Source organism: Pan troglodytes, chromosome 16 (assembly GCF_028858775.2).
Source record: "Pan troglodytes isolate AG18354 chromosome 16, NHGRI_mPanTro3-v2.0_pri, whole genome shotgun sequence".
In the NCBI taxonomy this organism is placed as follows: Eukaryota; Metazoa; Chordata; class Mammalia; order Primates; family Hominidae; genus Pan; species Pan troglodytes.
In genome coordinates this window covers 37,096,588-37,116,569 of record NC_072414.2, presented here as the reverse complement: position 1 = coordinate 37,116,569, position 19,982 = coordinate 37,096,588, and the positions used below count along the sequence as shown (strand labels likewise).

General features: G+C 51.7%; 3 protein-coding genes across 11 annotated transcripts in view; 1 reads left to right on the top strand and 2 right to left on the bottom strand.

Annotated features, from left to right (window-relative positions):
- DUOX1 (dual oxidase 1) overlaps window positions 1-4,719 on the bottom strand; it is a 35,884-nt gene extending 31,165 nt beyond the window's left edge. Inside the window, exons 1-4 of one of the 4 annotated variants that reach the window (XM_016928146.3) lie at window positions 4,327-4,719; window positions 2,401-2,954; window positions 478-561; window positions 116-280 (exon numbers count right to left, since the gene is read on the bottom strand). In XM_016928146.3, coding sequence (XP_016783635.3) covers window positions 116-280; window positions 478-561; window positions 2,401-2,458 — 307 coding nt within the window. In that variant the 5' untranslated portion in view covers window positions 2,459-2,954; window positions 4,327-4,719. Of the gene's footprint in view, window positions 1-115; window positions 281-477; window positions 952-2,400; window positions 4,292-4,326 lie in introns of those variants that run through there. The other 3 variants (XM_001163225.5, XM_016928147.4, XM_009429035.4) reach the window with 3 other exon arrangements.
- On the top strand, window positions 4,499-17,061 carry DUOXA1 (dual oxidase maturation factor 1). Of its 6 annotated transcripts, none has more exons than XM_063794077.1 (8): window positions 4,499-4,602; window positions 5,291-5,407; window positions 11,379-11,554; window positions 12,179-12,236; window positions 13,199-13,333; window positions 13,614-13,827; window positions 14,099-14,316; window positions 15,056-15,916. In XM_063794077.1, exons 3-8 carry the CDS (start codon window positions 11,408-11,410, stop codon window positions 15,313-15,315), a joined length of 1,032 nt encoding a protein of 343 aa, XP_063650147.1. In that variant the 5' UTR covers window positions 4,499-4,602; window positions 5,291-5,407; window positions 11,379-11,407; the 3' UTR covers window positions 15,316-15,916. The 6 variants fall into 6 exon arrangements, with proteins under 6 accessions (XP_063650147.1, XP_009427312.3, XP_016783638.3 ...); XM_009429037.4 differs by having other exon boundaries at window positions 4,514-4,573; XM_016928149.3 differs by lacking the exon at window positions 15,056-15,916 and adding an exon at window positions 14,848-15,049 and having other exon boundaries at window positions 4,514-4,573.
- Window positions 16,314-19,819, bottom strand: DUOXA2 (dual oxidase maturation factor 2). The gene is made up of 6 exons (XM_001146826.5): window positions 19,673-19,819; window positions 18,567-18,624; window positions 18,169-18,303; window positions 17,698-17,911; window positions 17,122-17,336; window positions 16,314-16,703 (listed from the first exon to the last, which is right to left on the bottom strand). Exons 1-6 carry the CDS (start codon window positions 19,817-19,819, stop codon window positions 16,510-16,512), a joined length of 963 nt encoding a protein of 320 aa, XP_001146826.2. The 3' UTR covers window positions 16,314-16,509.
- Between the last annotated feature and the right edge of the window lie 163 nt (window positions 19,820-19,982).

Here is a 19,982-nt window from a genome sequence, read left to right as displayed (position 1 = left end):
CACCCTCATCCCTTAGGCCCTCCATCACTTCTCTCTCATCCTCTGACCCCTCTTCACACGCAGAGGTGTCCAGCCGACCCCACCGGCTTCCTTCCCCAGAGGTTGAAGTTCTCACCAAAGAAGACCCCCAACACTGTGCGGTTTCTCAGGGAGGCCAGCCCTGCAGGGCCCCTTGAGATGGTGTTGCTAAGGTCTCGGGGGTTGGGCAGGTGGGGTTCTCCCAAGGGCTGGTACACGCCATCTGCATAGCTGGCTGGGACCAGGCGCTGCAGCCGGGAGCCTGGGGTAGGAGGGGTAAGGATAAGGATGAATCTTCAGGGGGCATTCTTGATCCCCTCTCTCCCAGGCTTTCCTCCATGTCATGGATCCTAAAACCTTGGAAATGGATGGCCTTTGCTGGTACTTGCCAGCTCTTGCCCCGCAGCACTCAGTACCCCCCTGGCCCTGGGGTTCTATCCCCACTTGGCTCTCACTTACCTTTGCTGCCCCATCTGTGCTCCATGAGGTTGTTGTACCACCCATCAAATCGCTGCACCTCCCACGAAATGGGGTTCTGAGCTCCTGTGTGAGAATGGAGGGAAGGGGCAGCTGGGCAAGTCAGTGCGTGAGAGGACAGGCAGGCCTGCCGGATATGGGTGCTGTGAGCCTGGCACTTGGAGCAGCAGAAAGTGGATACCTGAAGTGGATGTGAGAGGTAGGGTGCAGAGGGAAAAACCAGGGCAAAGTAGTGTCCAAACTCAAGCCAGATCTTTAAGCTGCTCAGTGGGGGAGACATGGCAGGGAGCCAAAAAGCAGTGGAGCAGGGAGCAGTGTGTGCTGACAGATGGCCTCAGAGAGGGAGAGGGGACTGGAGGAGAGCAGTGGTGATGGGGAATAGGATGCAGGGGACTTTACTCCCCTTAAACTTCAGCTCCCTGAGGGGACACAACAGGACAGAATCCATCCCCAGCCCTAAGACACCACACAGAGCAAGAGCCAGCCACACTCCATACCGGAGAAGGACATGTCATTCTGTGACCCATCCCTGGGCAGGGTCAGTGTGGTGAGGGGACTAGTCATCTCTGGCTGAGCAGAGCCCAGGGCAAGGGTGTGGTGTTGCTACTGCTTTTTCCCCAGTTTCTTGGGTAGGACCAGGGACTGGACTGGCGATGTGGATGACTTTGCCCCTTTTCTGGAGCATCTTGTCCCCCATACAATTCCTCCTCTTGATCCTGTTTTACTCTCCAAAATGAGGGTCCAGGAGGGAGCACTCAGCTGCTGGGGAAAGAACTGAGGAATGAGGGACAGAGGGAAGATCCAGAATGGATAATGGAATCAGGGATGGAGCAGGGATCTTTCTGATCAGTAGAGCAGATAGCTGGCCTGATTCTTTCCCCCAAACTAGGAGTCTATAGGCCTGGGGCTTCTTCTCTGCTCACTTCAGAGAACAGACGCACACATTCACACTCACTCAGCAGAGAGTCAGGGGGGAAAATGACTCAGGGCCTGATGTTTGAGCAAAGAACCCAGCTAAGGGTTCAAGACTTTGGGCAGGGCCACACATGTGATCTCTAAAATAAAATGAACCTGTGGCACATAAAGGAGAGAGCCTTTGCAGGACAGTACAGGGAAAGTGCCTCTTGGGGATAAGAGGTGAGAGCTGAGGGAAAAAAGGAAAATCCAAAGCTAAGGAAAGAAGAGGGCTGGAAGGAATGTGGATGTGAGCAGCTCTGGCAAGGGAGAAGTTGTAGGGAAGGTGTCACCATCCTGTCACCTCCAGCCAGGACAGATCCTTCTACAGGTTTTCTCTGCTTTCTGCTTTTGCATCTCCCATCCCCAGTGATCAGGGACTTGATCTTTTAACTTTAACTGTGGCACTGTAGGCCCACTTCCCTCCACAGAGATCCGGACTGCAGAGAGCAGCCTCAGATTCCAGCAAGAAACTGTCTACTGAAGGCAGCAACATGAAACTCTTATGGAAGATATTGCTTTTGTTTTTCATCATAATGTTTAAACATATTGATGACTCCCCTTCAGCTTTGGGTCCAATCTGACCCCAAGATCCTTTATTGTCTTATGTGTCTAATCAATCTTTTCCTATTTTGAGTCAGAGGCCCTCACTTTATGGAAAACAAGAGAAGAGAGAGGAGACAGAAAGGGCCCCCAAACTGTAAGAATAAAAGAGAAAGTGCTGACAGCAGCTGAAGGCTCCCTAATTCTGTGTATTTGGGGATAATTTTCATTCCATTATCCATCTATTTCTTCAACAGCTAGAAATGAGCAACTCTCATGTGCAGGGCACTGTGTCAGCTAGAGACTAAAGATACAGATGAATATCAAATGGATCCTGTCCTTCGGGGAGCCCAGAGGATGCTGGGTTCCTCTGCTCCTAACCATGCTTCTCCTCCAATCTGTACTCACCCAGAGGGGTCCATGCCCCAACCAGAAGTGTCCATGCTAGAGCCAGGCAGAAGCCCATGATGAAAATAATAGGGGCTCAGGGATTAGAATGTCCCAAAATGGAGACCCTAGAAAAAGACAGGACAAAGAATGAGCCCCAGCTACTCAGAAGAATCAGGTGAAAGACTCTGCAGGCCTCTGTGAATCAAGGCCTGGGACTGGGCCAAGGTCACAGTAGGTAGCAAAGTTCAAGAGACTCACTCTTCCGAAAATTCTTTAATTGATTTGGCAAATACTTCATGAGCACCACTGCATACCAGCCACTGACATAGACACTGGAGATTAAGTGACGAACAAAACAAACAGAAATCCCTGGTACATACCTTCATGGACTTTACCTTCTAAGATTAGTTGGAAAACCCTGCTTTGGCCCAGCACTCTGCAGAGTGTGTTCCTTAGGCAGGGCCCTGCTTGGGGATCAGGAGACTAGGCTGAGGTCTCAGTGCTGCTCCCAGTCCACTGTGGGATCTTAGATAAATCACTTCTCCAATCTGATCCTTGTTTTCCTCTTCCAGCTATGGGAGCAAATATGCCTGAACTGTTTACTTCTAAGCATGGTTGCCAGAATCAGATGTGAGAAGGAGGTTTCATTCAAAGCAAGTGACAGGTGTTGTGCAAATGTGATATAGAGAGGGTAGGCGGGAGCTTGTCTCCTCTGGTTGGATCCAGAAGGGATGCACTACCAGGTGCTCATGTATTTAGTGCAAGCTTCCTGCTCTCTCTCTCTCCACCCAGAGTCAACAGGGAAACAGAGGCAGCAGAGGACTCAGGCTGGGACTCCTGAGTGGGAGTAAGGAGTACCTAAAGCCAGTGAAGACCTCCTGAAGGCAACCTGGAGATTGGGGTTAGGATAGAGGAAGAAAGGAGCTCAGGGAAAGCCTCATCCCCAGCCAAACATCAGGGTTCCTGGATGGGTTGTCTAGAGGAGAGAACCCAGGGACTGACCTCATCCCTACTCCATCTCCTATTAAATGAAAAAACCTAGGCCCTGCCATAACTGGAAAGCTCAGTATCACCTGCTGCATTTCACAGAGTCTGTCCAGGTGCTGGCCTTTAATAGTGCATGAAGAGCTGGGCTCTGGATGGTTGAAGCTGTAAAGCTGGATATACTGAAGTAGCCACAGCGGTCCTTCCCTGATCCCAAGATGTCCTTCCCCTCCCCCGCCACCACCATGTCCTCAGGATCCTGGGCCTCAACGCTAATGTACCACTCAGCCCCTAAGGGCATGAAATGGGCTTTCAGACCAGGCTGTGTGGGGATGACCTGAAGAGGAAGGTGGACATGCTTAATAACCACTCCTTGTGGGTGGGTTGCCCTTAATGATTTACACAACGATGGGGCAGTAACTTCTCAACAACCTTGACAGGAAGGTTGCCCAGGACAGGGCAGTGAAGCCCCAGGCAGAGCCAGCGGCAGAACCAGAGAGAGAACACAGGCCTGCCTGTTCTTGCCCCACATGGCTGCTTTTCCAGCCTGAAGCCCTAGAGTGGTGACCCTGGTGGCCCTGAGGTGGGAGGAAGATGGGTCAAGGCCATCTTGGTCCTAAGGGAGGGCTGAGGGGGAAAGCTTGGATCCTAAAGCCCAAAGCTCCCTCCCTGGTATGTTGTGCTGGTGCCAGGAGAAGAACCCGCAGGCCCAGGCAAACTAGGCCACCCAACATTCCCAGGTCCCAAAGAACCCAGTCTCTCAAAACCTTGATTAGGCAGAGGACAGGCCCTAACAGGACCGGTTTTAGCCTTAGGATAAGATCGGAGGCGCAGGGGGCTAGCATTCCCCTTTCTTCCATAACGTGGAGGAGCTGCGGCTCCCCGGCCACCCTGCCCTTGGAGCTCCCTCCCCCGGAGCGCCCAGGCCCGCGGGCCGGGAAAAGCCCTCCCAAATCTGACCTGCGGCCACGGCGTCACCAGAGCCCGGGACTGCAACTTGTCTCCGGCCTGGCTGCCAGCTGGGCCCGCGGAGCCCTCTCTCGTCCGGTGCCTCTGCAGCTCTGCGCCGGGACGGGCGGGGCTGGGGGTGAGGAGGGGACGGCACGGCCCGGCTCGGCTCAGCCACGGGGCGGGGCGCAGTGGGGCGGGATGGAGTCTGGCGCCTGGGGAGCCGCGGAGGTGCTTCCAGCGGACCGCAGCGCGCGAGGTGAGACGGCGAGGGCTCCCGGGGCGCAGGTAGAGATGTTCCGTCGGTGCCGAAGGCCCGGCTAGTGCGGTTGTGTGGACGGCGAAAAATGCAAGTCCGCCTTCACAAGTCCCATGGGGCTGGGGAGAGGGTGGGAGGCGGAGAGGGTATGGGGAGGGGAGACTCTCCTCAGATCCTCTCGACACCGTCGGGTCTGGGCTCCAAGTCCAAGGCCATCGATCACCTGCCACCCACAGACCAGGCCAGGCGTCAAAGCAAGTCACCCATCCGACCTAAACCCCTCTAAGACCCTGGGGTCACGTCTCCCTCCGGGGATCCTCGTGAGGTCTTGGGGGTCCCACCGCCCTGCGAGCCGCGCCCGCGCCCCGCCAGACCCGGAACTGCGTCGCTAGGTTTGCGCTGGAGCTGCTGGGATTGCTGGGCATGGGTGGGGGGGCGCAGAGGAGGAGGGAGGATTGGAGGGACCTCTGCGGAGCTGGCAGACCCCGGTACTACTGTCCTGGCGCACCCAGCCCTTCTCTGTACCAGGCCGGGAGAGGGAGGCGGCGCCGCAGAGCCTCGGGTGCAGTCTGAGAAGTTTGGGAGTGACTTGAAGAGTGACTGGAAGCACCCCAGACCCGGTTTGTCCGGTCACAGCCGGGTCCTTACGTGAGTTAGGAGAGGAGTTGGGGTCGGACGGGAGCCCCACTGAGAGTAAGGGCGCGCGTTTGTTCACAGAACGTCTGGACCTGGTTCCCTCTTTAATCACACCCCCGGGGGCGCTTCGTGTGAGGTTCCACGGGGGAAGGCGAGAGGCGCAGGCTGCCACACACGCACTGTTTGGAAGAGGGGAAGGTAGGGAACAGTGGTCCGGGTGTGGGTGGTGGGGGATGCGGCTGCTTAGATCTGTGCGGTCCGGGTGATTTTGGAGGGGGTCTTGAAGTGCTTGCTCCCGCCCTGGCACCTAGGGCTACACTTCCTGCTTTCATCCAGACCAAGTTCGGATCAAGTGGGAGTTCTTCAAAGAGAGAGTTTGGTAAGAAACTGGGGAGGCAAGGAAAACCTCTTAAGGCCATAAATGCCACAAGGTTTATAGACTTCAAATCGCCATCCCAGTTTAACTCGAGTCTGGATACTTTGGCTTGCATGATTCTGCACCCTTGAATTCCTTATCCACATCAGCCCTTACTGGGGAATCCTGCCTCCAATCCACTTTTCAGATCTTGTTCAATTTCTCCACTTAACTCCTACTTTTGTGCAACAACACACATATACATTCATACACAGATACACACGTACACACAGACCCCTTCCTTGAAGAGGAAAGTCTAGGACAGGAGTTCCTGACAGGGGCCCCTTAGCTAGCCACAGCTGTAAACGTTTAATGGGGTCTACCCCAATCAGAGAAAAAAGCATCACGTTGCAGTAGCTGTGCATTACCAATCAGAGGTCTTGGCAACTCCAGCCATGTCACCCACTCCCCACTTGTGGAGAATTAGTGGCCCTTACTCTATAGTTTCCAGCAGATGGGGGAGGTGGGCAAGGGGGAAGACTTCAGGAAAAAAGTCCTGTCAGGCTACAAGAGAGGCCACAGGACGTTAGCACATAACTTTGAATGAAGAAGGCTGGAGGTTGTTCTAGGCTGAATTTTCTTAAAGATTGTAACTTTATGTTTTACCCACCTCTCATACACACACAGGAACTCCACTTCAACCTGTGGTAGGTAAGGATTGGGTAATTGTGTCTATAATAAGATTGAGCATAAGGAAAGTCTTCAGTACATAAGGGAGCCTGGAAAGGGAGGATGCTGCCTCCTCCTCCCTAGGCCAGGTGAGAAAGGAGGACCCTAAAGTGTGGGAAACTCCCCCCCACCCCATGAGAAAGCATCCCAATTTTGTCACAGGGGCCTGGGATGAAGTCTATATTACTGAGAATGACAGTCTGGGTGGTTCTTGCGTCTGTGTCTCTGTTTATCTAAATTCGTAGGTGCATATTTGACTGTATCTTGTGTTTGCTTATTTATATCAATGTACACTGTGCATACATCCTAGTCATGGTGATGAGGTAGGGGAGGAGTGGGTCAAGTTAATATTGATATGAGATTTTCTCACATTAAAACTAATTTTACTGTCAGATGTTACTTGACGAGCCAGGAAGAAAGATGTTCCCCAGGGAAACACAAGCGTTGTAGGAAAAGCAGGACTGCGGGGTGTGGGGTCTTCTCATTTCTGTCCCACCTCTTCATGCATGAGCCCTGTTAGCTTAATAATGAAAACAAAATTAGGGTCAGGGTCATGAAAAATTAACTTTAAATTAGGCAATGCAAATAAAGGAAGACCTAAGTTATGAAATGGAATAAGAAGAAATTAAGAAAGGCAAATTTCATTTACCAACTTTTTTTTGCTTCTGTCATCTTTAATAAATATGACATTTTGGAGAACTGGAAATAAGTTAACATTGTTCTATACTTAAAATACGAAAAGCCTTTTGTTAGTGTTTCTTTTAAGCACATGTTAATAGAGATGAAACATTCTTGTAAATTTTTTTATAACCTCCCTTTAAAATAAATGCAGGAATAATATTTAACCCTGACCAAAATACATTATATTATCTCTTATTCACATATATTAAAAATACTCCTTTTTGAACTCCAGCGTATCACATGTGTTCTTGCTGTTAGCCTCGCTTTATCTTCTATCTTATTAGCCAAGATATTTTACATTTTATAGACCTTCCTCCTATGAACTTTTATTTAAAAATATAATAGCTTCAGTCTACATGTCATAAATAAAGAATTCTTACGTCAGTAAACATCTGCTTTAAAATAAATACCACTATCACATATTTTATAAAATAATTTAATTCACGAATTCTTAGTTACTCATTTCAGCTAAGATTGAGATGTATGTTTCTGATTCAATTAAACATGAAAATTCATGTTTGGGTCTTTGTTAGTCTTGGAGACTATTGGAAGAGGCTTTCTGAAAATTTTGAGAAATTACTAAAAGTTGACAGGGTTAGTCAAATCCCTTTGTGCCCAGTCCTTAGCTCTGTATTGGTGATACTCAGTTAATATTGAATTATTAGCACAGGGCAATAAGGGAGCATAGCTCCCCCTTGTGTGCAAAATCAGAAGCCACCTGTGGGGAGAGGAACTCATTCATATTTATTCATTTGATCCAGAGCCTGATTAGTATACTCTACATGCAGGGGATGCAAAGATGGAAAGATGAAATCTCTGCCCTCAAGGAGATTACAGTCTAATTGGGAGACAGATGTTCAGACAATTAGAGTACAATGTAATCATTGTTATGATGAAGGTATGTTCAGAATGCAATCAGAATGTTCAAAGTGGGAACCTCTACATTGGCCCAGTGGCATCAGCGGAAACTTCACAGAGGAGGGAACACAAACTGAGACTTGAAGGGTGAAAAGGCATTTGCCAAGAGAGTGAGCGTATTCCAGGCAGAGGAAATAGCATATCCAAAGGTACTGAAGGCTTGAAAGAGCATGTCAGATTCAGGGAGAGGCCAGTCATTCAGTATGGCTATAGACTAGGCTGGGCAAAAGATGGAGACAGTATAGGTGGAACCGGGTTATAAAGCACTTTATGTGGGAAAGTAAGAAGATGAGATTTTAGCCAGAGCAGAGAAGTGAAATGATTATATTGGCTTACTAGAAAAAAAAATTATTTTGGAACCAGGTAAGAGAGGATGAGCTTGGGTTAGGGCAGAGGCAGTACAGAAGGAAATGCATGGATAGTTTCAAGAAATATTTGGGAGGTAAGATGGTCCAGGTGTCTGGCTTATTTGATTGACCAGTGGTGATGTTGCCAAACATACAAAGACAATAGAATAAAAAGCAGGGCAGAGACAATGAATTCCATTTGAGGGGCTGTTAAAATTTCAGGCATCAAGGGAACATCCAAGTGAAAAATGTCCACAGGGTGGTTGGCCCTTTTGAGTTTGGAGCTCAGGTAGGAGGACTACCTGAAGACATTTGAGAACCATCAGCCATGGGAATGGATGAGATTGCCCAGGGAATCTGGAATACTGCTAAAAGAAGAGAGCCACCACAGATTCCTGGGGAGCATCAACATTTAACAGGGAGGAAAAAGAACTAGTAGAGGGGCCACAAAGAGATGGCCAAAAGCAGGAGCCCCTGGAGAACATGGTGTGATGGAAGTGCAAGGAGGTAAAGTTTGAGGAAAGGGGGCATGGTCTGCAGTGTTAAATACCACAGAGAGGTCAAGAAGCATGAAAAGTGAAAACTGCCCTTTAGATTTAACACTTAGTGACCTAATGGAGAAGGCAGGGATGAGGAAAAGTCAGATTGTGGTAGGTTGAAGAGATAAGGCAATGGAAATGCCAATATACACTGTTTTTTCAAAAGCCTGGCTGTGACAGGAATAGAGTAAAATAGGATGGTAGCTGGAGGGGACCAAGAAGATCAAGGGAGAAGGTTCTTTTTCTATGTGTTCTTAAGGTGGGAAAAATTTCAGTATACCCTTGAGAGAAGGAGCCAGCAGAGAAAAAGAAGCTGGGACGCTATGATGGGAAGGGGGACAACTGATGATAAAGGTGGTGGAGAAGGCAGGCATGAATGGCTAGAGCCCAGGAGGATGGATTCACAGAATAGGAGAGAAGAGAGATGCCTATTCCTCAGGGATGGGAGAGTTGAGTAGTTAAGAAAAAGCAAAAAAGTTCATGTTAAAACTGACACTCAGGGATTAAGTGACTTGCCCAAAAGACAGGATTAGAAGTTAAAACTGTCTGTCTTTCTGTCTCTTTGCCTGACACCATGCTACTCTCACAGACAACACAAGAATGTGGCCAGCTTAGAAGGAGAGAGGAAGGCTGGGAGCTAGGGCATATTAGGAGGATCCCAGCATTAGAACTAAAAGGGACCTGGGGATTATGAAATCCATTTACAGATGAAGAAACCAAGGACTCAAGAGGTTGTCGCTTACCTGTCCAATATGACAATATTAGTAAAGAACAGAAACTAGTCCCAGAATGGATTCCAGCTCAGGGTTCTCTTCAAAAAAGATTGGAGAGGCCGGGCACGGTGGTTTATGCCTGTAATCCCAGCACTTTGGGAGGCCAAGGATGGTGGATTGCTTGAGATCAGGAGCTCAAGACCAGCCTGGCCAACATGGTGAAACCCCGTCTCTGCTAAAAAAAACTTAAAAATTAGCTGGGTGTGATGACCGGCATTTGTAATCCCAGCTACTCAGGTGGCTGAGGCATGAGAATTGCTTGATTCTGGGAGGCAGAGGTTGCAGTGAACCAAGATGGTGCCACTGCACTCCAGCCTGGGTGACAGAGCAAGACTCTGTCTCAAACAAACAAACAAACAAAATAATGGAACATAAGAACTTAATAAAAAATTTAAATGTACTCCATTTTTTATTTACTTAAAATAAAAAAAGAGATTGAAGAAAGAGATAAATGGAGTAACAAAATGCCCCCTCTTTCCCAACTTGATAGCTTATTTGTTTCCAGTACTATTCTCAGCACTTTATATACACAATCTCATTTCATGCTCACAATGATGCTTACAAGATAGACATTACTATCTCAAATTTTTAATAAAACTGGATGTCTGTAGAGGTCAAGTAACTTGCAAGAGGCAGAAGCAGAATTCAAACCCTTTGGAGCTACTTGACTCCCAAGCTTATTCTTTCATTATAACGCTTAATAAGACAATGTGTGGTCAGACTAAATTATGGAGCCTTCTGGGCAAACTGAAACCCCAGTACAGATCACACTGCATGAAATGAGGAAAACTGGGATCATTGACTCTAAGATGCATTTTTTTTTCACATTCTGACATCTCTGAAAATAGGTACATCTCACCAGCAATGGTGGCCATGGTTTAATTGGCAAGACTTTTTTTCCCCTTTATTTGTGCTAAAATAGTAGTGTGTCATGCAATCCATTCTGTCTGAGATTTAACTAAACACGTTAAATTCAGGTACCATTTTCCCAATATCCTGTCTGCAAAAGAACAAATAAGAGTCAAACAAGTTCTCAGATCAGGGGATGGGCAGAGAAGACCACAGCTAGCGTTTGAGCTGAAACTTGGCCTGGGAATTTGAATCAAAGAGAAGGGCCATTGTTGGTAATGTGTGGAATAGAAGGACATCTGGCCCCAGCACTGCCTGATAGAGGGCAGGTGCCCCTTCAGTGCTTATTTAGGTGAACTCAGTGAAGCTCAACTGTTCTGCACTTACCAGAACAAGAGCCAGGGTGCTTGAGAAAGCTGGACAGACCTGTGTGGGCAGTGCTAGGTCTGGAATTCAGTCCTCTGATGATGTGGCTGGATTATATACTTAGCAGGGAGCTGCCTGGCCTTTGTTCCTTTGGGGACTGAGGAAGAAAGCCAATCTTTTTGTAATCTGTACCATCTTTCACCTTATGCCTTCACCTGATAATAAATATAGCTCCTTTTATGTTCTGTGATCTATCAGTGCTAGGGGCCTGAAGGAGAGAGAAGATAATTTTATTTCTTGAGACAGTCCCAGAAGAAACAGAGAAGCCCCCAGGGTGGTGGTAGCACTGACTTATGGAACCTGGAGGTTAAGAGAGGAGAATGGGGCAACAGAGACTGATGGCAAAGACCCTCATTCTGTCACCTAAAAGATGGGGAGATGGATGGCTGAGGGGCAATGGAACGGTGGTAATAGCAGAGTCTGATGATGCACAAAATGTGAGCTCCAGAGAAGAGGAACCTAGTCTGGCTCATTCTGTGCTGTATCTCCAGCACTAAAAACAGTGCCAGGTACATTGAGGGCATGCAATAAATGTCTATTGTTGTTGTACAGCATTGCCCCCCCTGCACCACCTCACCAAGATGGCTACTTTGGGACACACATTCCCCTTCTATGCTGGCCCCAAGCCAACCTTCCCGATGGACACCACTTTGGCCAGCATCATCATGATCTTTCTGACTGCACTGGCCACGTTCATCGTCATCCTGCCTGGCATTCGGGGAAAGATGGTGAGAAACCCAGTCCTGGAGACCCCAGCCCAGAGAGACCTCAGCCTCAGGCTGAGGGGTTCAGAGTCTCTGACTACAACCAGACTAAGGAAGGAGACCCCAGTGCGGAGAAAAGGTAGCCACGATCCCAGGCAGAAAGCTCCCCATTCATTGATTCAGCAGTTCACTATTGAGCGCTGGTGGGGCATGGTGGCTCATGCCTGCAATCCCAGAACTTTGGAAGGCTGAAGTGGGAGGATTGCTTGAGCCCAGGAGTTCGAGGCCAGCCTGGGTTTATAGTATAGACCTCATCTCTTAAAAAAAAAATTAGCTGGGCATCGTGGTGTGCATCTGTAGTTCCAGCTACTTGGGAGGCTGAGGTGGAAGGATCACTTGAGTGGCTGCAGTGATATAAGATCGCATCACTGCCCTCCAGCCTGGGCAAGAGAGTGAGATCCTGTCTCTAATAAATAAATAAATGCATACATAAATACATAAGCACTTATTATGTGCCAGACACTCTGATTTCAATTGACCAAGTGATCTCAGCTTTAGAATTCCCGCCCCTCCCCCAAGTCTGGAAACAGGAAGGGTAGATGTGGAAGGAAGGCACTCTTTACTTAACCCACCTACCTTGTGACTCAGAGGCTGTTCTGGCTGCTTCGGGTGGTGACCAGCTTATTCATCGGGGCTGCAATCCTGGGTGAGTGCGAAGTGCAGCTGACTTGGGCCGCTGCCTCCATCCCTTCAACTCCCTCAGCAGCCTGCCTCTCCTCTCCTTGTTTCCCCACAGTGGTGGGCCCTTGCTTCAGGGTGGCTTCCAGACCCTGCCCATATGCTTCTCTCACCATGGCCTTATCTCCCCACTCTTACCCTTGCCTGGAGAGGTGTCACCCTGGAAAACAAGCTGGATGCATCTCCTCAACCTTCCTAACACTTTTATTCGGGGGAAAGGAGGTCAAAATGAATGTCTGTGGGGAGAGGGCCCCAGAAAGGAAGGGAGGAAATGGGAAACGGCTGTTTGCTTTGGTTTGGTGATGAGGCAAATAGGAGAGATGAAAGTCTCCGTGAGGCCCGGCACGGTGGCTCATGCCTGGAATCCCAGCACTTTGGGAGGCTGAGGCGGGTAGATCACCTGAGATCAGGAGTTCGAGATCAGCCTGACCAACATGGGGGAAACCCCGTCTCTACTAAAAATACAAAAATTAGCTGGGCATGATGGCAGACACCTGTAATCCCAGCTACTCGGGAGGCGGAGGCAGGAGAATTGCTTGAACCCGGGAGGCGGAGGTTGCAGTGAGCCAAGATCATGCCATTACACTCCAGCCTGGGAGACAGAGCAAGACTCCGTCTCAAAGAAAGTTTTTGTTGAAGCTATCTGCGTTTGCCTTGCCTGGCATGGTTTTGGTTCATGTTTCCTTCCCAGCTCCCTGAGTGACTCTCCCTAAAGCAGGGAGAAAGGGAGGGAAGAGGTAAACAGAATGTGGCCAAGGGAAATCCCACACATGTGGTTGGCAGACTTACCATGAGCCAGACCCTGGCTAGTTAACGGGTATCCAATTATGACCAAAACAGACATGGACCCCTTGTAGTTCTCCTTCTGACTCTAACCTAGTAATGCCCAGACATCTCTGAGTTCCCATATGTCCAACTCCCCAACCACAGCTGTGAATTTCAGTTCTGAGTGGTCTGTGGGCCAGGTCAGCACCAACACATCATACAAGGCCTTCAGTTCTGAGTGGATCAGCGCTGATATTGGGCTGCAGGTCGGGCTGGGTGGAGTCAACATCACACTCACAGGTGAGGGAGGGCTCTTACCTGTGGTGGGGGGAAGGCTCTGCTATCTTTGGGATCTATGTGTGGTGTGGTCAAAGAGCTATAGGATGCCTGGCACAGGGGCTGGGAGGATGTGTGAGGTGGGAGGTCAGAGGCATGGTAGGAAGGGAAATTCAGGGCCTTGGAAGCTACCTTCTCTCAGTTGAGACCACTTCCTGTCCCTCTGCTCAGTGTGGGTGAGTCCCTGCCTAGGCCCCACTCTGGCCCTTGGGTTCCTGCTGAGCACAGCTGCCTTGTGCCCTAGGGACCCCCGTGCAGCAGCTGAATGAGACCATCAATTACAACGAGGAGTTCACCTGGCGCCTGGGTGAGAACTATGCTGAGGAGTATGCAAAGGCTCTGGAGAAGGGGCTGCCAGACCCTGTGTTGTACCTAGCTGAGAAGTTCACTCCAAGAAGCCCATGTGGCCTATACCGCCAGTACCGCCTGGCGGGACACTACACCTCAGCCATGCTATGGTGAGGATGGGAAGGAGACGGGGTGGAGGCCCTGGTAGCCTAGATTCAGGAACAGGGTTTCTACCCATCTCTCCTCCACTCATGTGGGTATCTCAGGTGGGGTGGCCTGGCACCAGTCCCCATGGTGCTGGCTTGGGAAGTCCATGGGAAGGAATCCCTACCTCATATCTTTGGGTCACTCTTGGGTCCCTGAACCTCTGCCTGGGCCCGTCCAAATTCACCAGCAGGTAGAAGTACCCGGGCCAGTCCTCACTGGGTCCTGGCTCTCCAGGGTGGCATTCCTCTGCTGGCTGCTGGCCAATGTGATGCTCTCCATGCCTGTGCTGGTATATGGTGGCTACATGCTATTGGCCACGGGCATCTTCCAGCTGTTGGCTCTGCTCTTCTTCTCCATGGCCACATCACTCACCTCACCCTGTCCCCTGCACCTGGGCGCTTCTGTGCTGCATACTCACCATGGGCCTGCCTTCTGGGTCACATTGACCACAGGTAAGACCCAGCCCTATAGACAAGCACTAGAAGGCTCAAGGCCAGGGAGGGAGGGCCTGGGGACATCATGTCGGTAGAGTTGAGGGTCTGTTCCTGGGGGCCAGGATGGCTTTGCCCTCTTTAAAGTCCCACCCTCTTGTATCTCTTATCTCCTGATTTTCTCTCCCCAGTGCCACTTCCCCTCCCTCCTCAGAGATGCCCACTCCCTTGTATCTTCTCTGTCTCTGTCATCCCCTAACTCTCTTCACCCAGCTGCTTCTAAAATCTTCCAACCCCCTGTCCCCTCTTGCTTCCTCCAAATACCCTTCTCTGGGTCCCCATTCTTAAACCCTTCCCTGTCCTGCCTTACACATCCCTAAATTGTCCTGCAGTCTTATTCTCCTCTCCTGTCCCGCTGTCTACTCCCTCATGGGCCTCCTCATGCCTCCTCTGTGCCCTGCCCTTCCCCAGGGTTTTTTTCTTTTCTCTCCCCATTTTCAGAGTTCTCCCTCTCCCCCTTTCTCTCTCTCTCTCTCTCCCGGGATATAACAGAAGGAGCACTGGGCTTGGAGTCTGGAAACTCAGGACAACAGAGCCACACCAGCCACATGCCCCTCAGCCAGTCACCTCTCTGAGCCCAAGTTGCCCTGAAGCAGGGGCTCTAGGCTTCCCTTAGAGTTGTTCTGACACTCCCAGGGGAAGATATCCTTGGCAGGTGTTACTAGCACCAAGGTGGGACAATTGTTGCCCTCGTCTCCAGGACTGCTGTGTGTGCTGCTGGGCCTGGCTATGGCGGTGGCCCACAGGATGCAGCCTCACAGGCTGAAGGCTTTCTTCAACCAGAGTGTGGATGAAGACCCCATGCTGGAGTGGAGTCCTGAGGAAGGTGGACTCCTGAGCCCCCGCTACCGGTCCATGGCTGACAGTCCCGGGTCCCAGGACATTCCCCTGTCAGAGGCTTCCTCCACCAAGGCATACTGTAAGGAGGCACACCCCAAAGATCCTGACTGTGCTTTATAACATTCCTCCCATGGAGGCCACCTGGACTTCCAGTCTGGCTCCAAACCTCATTGGCGCCCCCATAAAACCAGCAGAACTGCCCTCAGGGTGGCTGGTACCAGACCCCCAGCACCAATCTACAGACGGAGTAGAAAAAGGAGGCTCTACATACTGATGTTAAAAAACAAAACAAAACAAAAAGCCCTAAGGGACTGAAGAGATGCTGGGCCTGTCCATAAAGCCTGTTGCCATGATAAGGCCAAGCAGGGACTAGCTTATCTGCACAGCAACCCAGCCTTTCCGTGCTGCCTTGCCTCTTCAAGATGCTATTCACTGAAACCTAACTTCACCCCCATAACACCGGCAGGGTGGGGGTTACATATGATTCTCCTATGGTTTCCTCTCATCCCTCGGCACCTCTTGTTTTCCTTTTTCCTGGGTTCCTTTTGTTCTTCCTTTACTTCCCCAGCTTGTGTGGCCTTTTGGTACAATGAAAGACAGTACTGGAAAGGAGGGGAAACCAAACTTCTCATCCTAGGTCTAACATTAACCAACTATGCCACATTCTCTTTGAGCTTCAGTTCCCAAATTTGCTAAATAAGATTGCAAGACTTGCCAAGAATCTTGGGATTTATCTTTCTATGCCTTGCTGACACCTACCTTGGCCCTCAAACACCACCTCACAAGAAGCCAGGTGGGAAGTTAGGGAATCAACTCCAAAACGCTATTCCTTCCCACCCCACTCAGCTGGGCTAGCTGAGTGGCATCCAGGACGGGGAGTGGGTGACCTGCCTCATCACTGCCACCTGACGTCCCCCTGGGGTGGTTCAGAAAGATGCTAGCTCTGGTAGGGTCCCTCCGGCCTCACTAGAGGGCGCCCCTATTACTCTGGAGTCGACGCAGAGAATCAGGTTTCACAGCACAGCGGAGAGTGTACTAGGCTGTCTTCAGCCCAACGAAGCTCATGAGGACGCGCGACCCCGGCGCGGAGAAGCCATGAAAATTAATGGGAAAAACAGTTTTTAAAAAACAAAAGAAAAAAAGTTTATTTACAGCTCGCCCCAGGAGACTTTCCCTGGTGCCTGCGGATGTCCGAGGCCTCGCGCCAGCAGCGCTCAGTGCCCTTCCTGGAGCTCTCCTGGCCCAGGCCTGGCGGGCACTGCTTCCCGTCCTGCGATGTCCCAAGGCGGGGAAGGAATCCAGATTGGGTCCCCCTCACAGGTTAGTGGTGATACATTTTAAGTCCGGGAGAGCGGCCTGCTTGTGCAGTGGGTCGCCGAGGATAAGAGGTGAGCCCCCTCTCTCCTGGCTGCAGTCCTTGGCGCTTTGGTCCAGAAGGGTGCGAAGAGCGCTGGGCCGAACATAGTGGAGACTCACCACGGCCCCTCCGAGGAAGAGGCACAGGACGCCTGTGGCGGTGGGGATCGAAAGAAAGGAGGGCATGTGGAGTCAGGGCTATGTTGCCCAGGCTGGTCTCGAACTCTGGCCTCAAACGACCTTCCTGCCTCGACCTCCCAAAGTGCTGGGATTACAGGCGTGATGCCCGGGCCTTCTTCCATCTTTTGGAGCCTACGCCTTATGTTACCTCCCCCGGCCCCCCACACACCTCTAATCTGGATTACATGAAACACGGCAAGACACCAGACCCTTCTGAGCCCCCCCACTTTTCATCTGTAAAATGGTCATAACAGTGCCTGTTTCTGCGAACTATTGAGAGGGGCAAATAGGGTAATAGATGTGAATTCATTCTGTAAACTGGAAAGTGCACACCCGGTGTGAATCCTGTCTCCACCCTTAGCCCCCGGGGCCCGTTCTCTAGGTCCTCACCGGTTGCCAGCGTGACCCAGAAGGCGGCGCCATACTGAGTGGTGAGCGCGGAGGAGCCTAGGCGGAGCGGGCAGAGCGGCACGCTGGAGATGGAGGCCAAGGCGAAGACCCCGAAGAGCGCGAAGGCTCCGGTGGTCAGCAGTGCTAGGCCTCCGTAGAGCGGGGCCGGCGTGGAGAGCAGCACGTTGGAGAGGAGCCAGAAGCAGAACGCCACCCTGCCGGGGAGTAGGGGGACGCGCTGTGAGCGGGCTTCTCCCAGCCCACCGGGGTTCCCACAGCCTCGCTCTTCTTTATCCCTATCCCAGCGCCAAAGCCAGGGGCTGGGATGGCAGCGGCGCAGGGGAATTCCCCGGGGGAGAAGCGGGCTCCTGAGGTCCAGGCGGTGGCTGGAGTCTCTCCGGATTCCGTCTGTGCAGATCTCGTGGATCTTCTAACCCGCGAGGCTGTCATGCCCACCCCGAGCGCGTCGGGTCTGGCTGCAGCTGCTCAGCGCCTCCGAGGCCTGCATCCTCCCGCTCATACGGCCCAGCTCCCGGCACACACACACGTGCACACAGCCTTCCCTCCAGCGCTTACCATAGCGTGGCCGAGGCGTAGTGTCCCGCCAGGTGGTACTGGTGGTACAGGCCGCAAGGGCTACTCGGTGTGAACTTCTCCGCCAGGTAGAGCACTGGGTCCGGCAGCCCCTTCTCCAGTGCGTTCGCGTACTCCGCGGCGTAATTCTCTTTCAGACGCCAGGTGAACTGCTCGTTGTAGTCAATGGTCTCGTTCAGCTGATGCACTGGGGTCCCTGTGGGGTGAGGCGGGCTCATGGGGCTGCCCGCGGTCGGAGACCTCGCAACTAAGCGGATTCAGACAGGAAAGTGGGGGTGTGGCGCTCTCGGCGGGAGAAATGGGTTCGGTGGTGGTTGGAGAAAACGCAAATCCACGAGGACCACAAGCTATTTGAGTTTGTGGGATGTGAGAGGCCCTCCAGCTATCCCTGACACACTCACCTAACCTGGGATCTCCCAGCCCCAGGAGTTCATTTAGCCCCAGCCCCCTCACCTGTGAGTGTAATATTAATGCCCTCCAGGCCCACGAGCAGACCGACACGGGCTGTAACGCGCGCTGCGCTGAAGGCTTTGTAGGATGTGTTGGTGTTCACTCTACCCACGAACCATTCTGCACTGAAGTGCACAGCTGTAGGGAAAGGCACACGGTGGGGGTGGGATGAGGGTGGGAAAATGGAATTAGTGGTATGGGAGGTGGGACACTGCAGAGAGATGGGGACTTAGAGGTCCAATGTGGTTGCATGGTAAGGGCCAAAAAGTGGGCCCTAGAAGGAGCTGGAGAGTGGGAAGAGGGAGCAGAAAACCAACCCCAGTTCCCTATCGTCCCAGGTGCCCTCTGCCCACCTCCTTCCTCACCCCGTCCTCTCCCCATGGGCTGCACCACACACTCACCCACAATTTCTGCGCCTATGAACAGACTGAGAAGAACTCTCACCAACCAAAACCAGCGCTGCAGGAATGGGCACCCAGGTCAGGCCTGAGCCCTGCCAAACCAGAGTCCCCAAGACCACCCTTGACCCCACTTCACCTGGATCTTTAGTTACATCCAGACCTTTGAGACTAATGTTAGGCACGCTTTTCCTGCAAGTCCCTCTGGGCTACTGGCATTTCTGATATTTTGTGACCATGCACTTTCACCTCCCTAGCCCCATTTCCCATCTACCCTAACAGCACCTCCCCCCCACCCCCACTTCCTGGCACTCTTCCACCACCTTCACTCCCCTAGCTGTCTGGCGCCTGGTCCTGGTTCTGCCTCCTGGTCCACTCACTGCTTGGTGAGGCTCAGTGAGTCCAGAAGTGCTAGGCACGCAGGGGTCACCTCCCTCAGAAGAGGGAGGCCCCAGGGCCTGATCTCCGAGGGGAGGAGGTGGGAATGCAGATACTTCTAGGTGCACCAGTTCCAGGGAAAGCAACACAGATTAAGATGCAGAAAAGCTGGGTCCTCCCAGAACTGAAAAATGCACAACCTAGGTTCTGGGAGAGGGGGAAAGTCTAAGACAATGCACCCAGTTGGCTCCAACTTCTAATCCAACGTGGGAGTCTCAGTCCTGAGGATGAGGCACCCATACACATGTGTCTCAACCCAGTGCAAAGGGGAACACTGTAGTCTGAGCTGCTGGCATCTGTCCTTTTGGCCTGAAGGTCATCACCCACTGGATGGGATGAGAGTGCAGCTTCAGTCCTGGGAGAGGTGGGAGGCCCTCCAGCACATGAAGCCTAGACTCTGCCTCAGGATTACTGGACTGGGCGCCCATTCTCTGCAGCAGCCTTCCCAAGGACCCAGGTGGGGTCCTTCTCCAGGATATCCTGGATGGGGAGCTCTCCCTATCCTTGGAAAGGGGTGCTTGCTGCACCAGACTCCTGACTTCACTCCACCTGAGCCTCAATTCGACTATTCATGGAGGCTCTTGTACAGTCTTACCTGTCCTGGGTCCCTCAGGAGACAATCTGCCCATGAGCCTTCCCCCACTCTACCTGCACTATGAGGACACCCTTACCGAGTGGCCACGGATCCCCGGCAAGATGAGCAGGAAGCTTGCTGCTAGAGCCAAAAACACTAGAATAACGATGAGCAGTGGAACGCTGAAGCCTGCGGCATGCCGGGGCTGGGGGTAAAAAGGCAGTACGCCGTTCCACAGGGTCATGCTGCACGCCGGCCGAGTGCTGCACGCAGGCTGGCAGGCAAGCCAGCAAGCTGGGGCTGCCTGGACGCGGGAGAGCGCGTCCTCGGCGTCTCTTTGCGTACAAGGCTGGGACCGAGTGGGCTGGTGAAGTCTGAGTCCTGCACCTCTCCGTTAAGGAAGCGTG

What these genes read in the sequence shown, in the direction of transcription:
- DUOXA1 (XM_009429037.4), top strand. Translation starts at nt 4,516, where the DNA reads ATGGAGTCTGGCGCCTGGGGAGCCGCGGAGGTGCTTCCAGCGGACCGC. An exon ending in CTGGCATTCGGGGAAAGATG is followed by an intron (nt 11,555 to 12,178) that starts GTGAGAAACCCA and finishes CTTGTGACTCAG; the next exon opens with AGGCTGTTCTGGCTGCTTCG. An exon ending in TACACCTCAGCCATGCTATG is followed by an intron (nt 13,828 to 14,098) that starts GTGAGGATGGGA and finishes CTGGCTCTCCAG; the next exon opens with GGTGGCATTCCTCTGCTGGC.
- DUOXA2 (XM_001146826.5), bottom strand. Translation starts at nt 19,819, where the DNA reads ATGACCCTGTGGAACGGCGTACTGCCTTTTTACCCCCAGCCCCGGCAT. An exon ending in CATAGGCGCAGAAATTGTGG is followed by an intron (nt 18,304 to 18,566) that starts GTGAGTGTGTGG and finishes CTTTCCCTACAG; the next exon opens with CTGTGCACTTCAGTGCAGAA. An exon ending in TACGCCTCGGCCACGCTATG is followed by an intron (nt 17,337 to 17,697) that starts GTAAGCGCTGGA and finishes ACTCCCCGGCAG; the next exon opens with GGTGGCGTTCTGCTTCTGGC.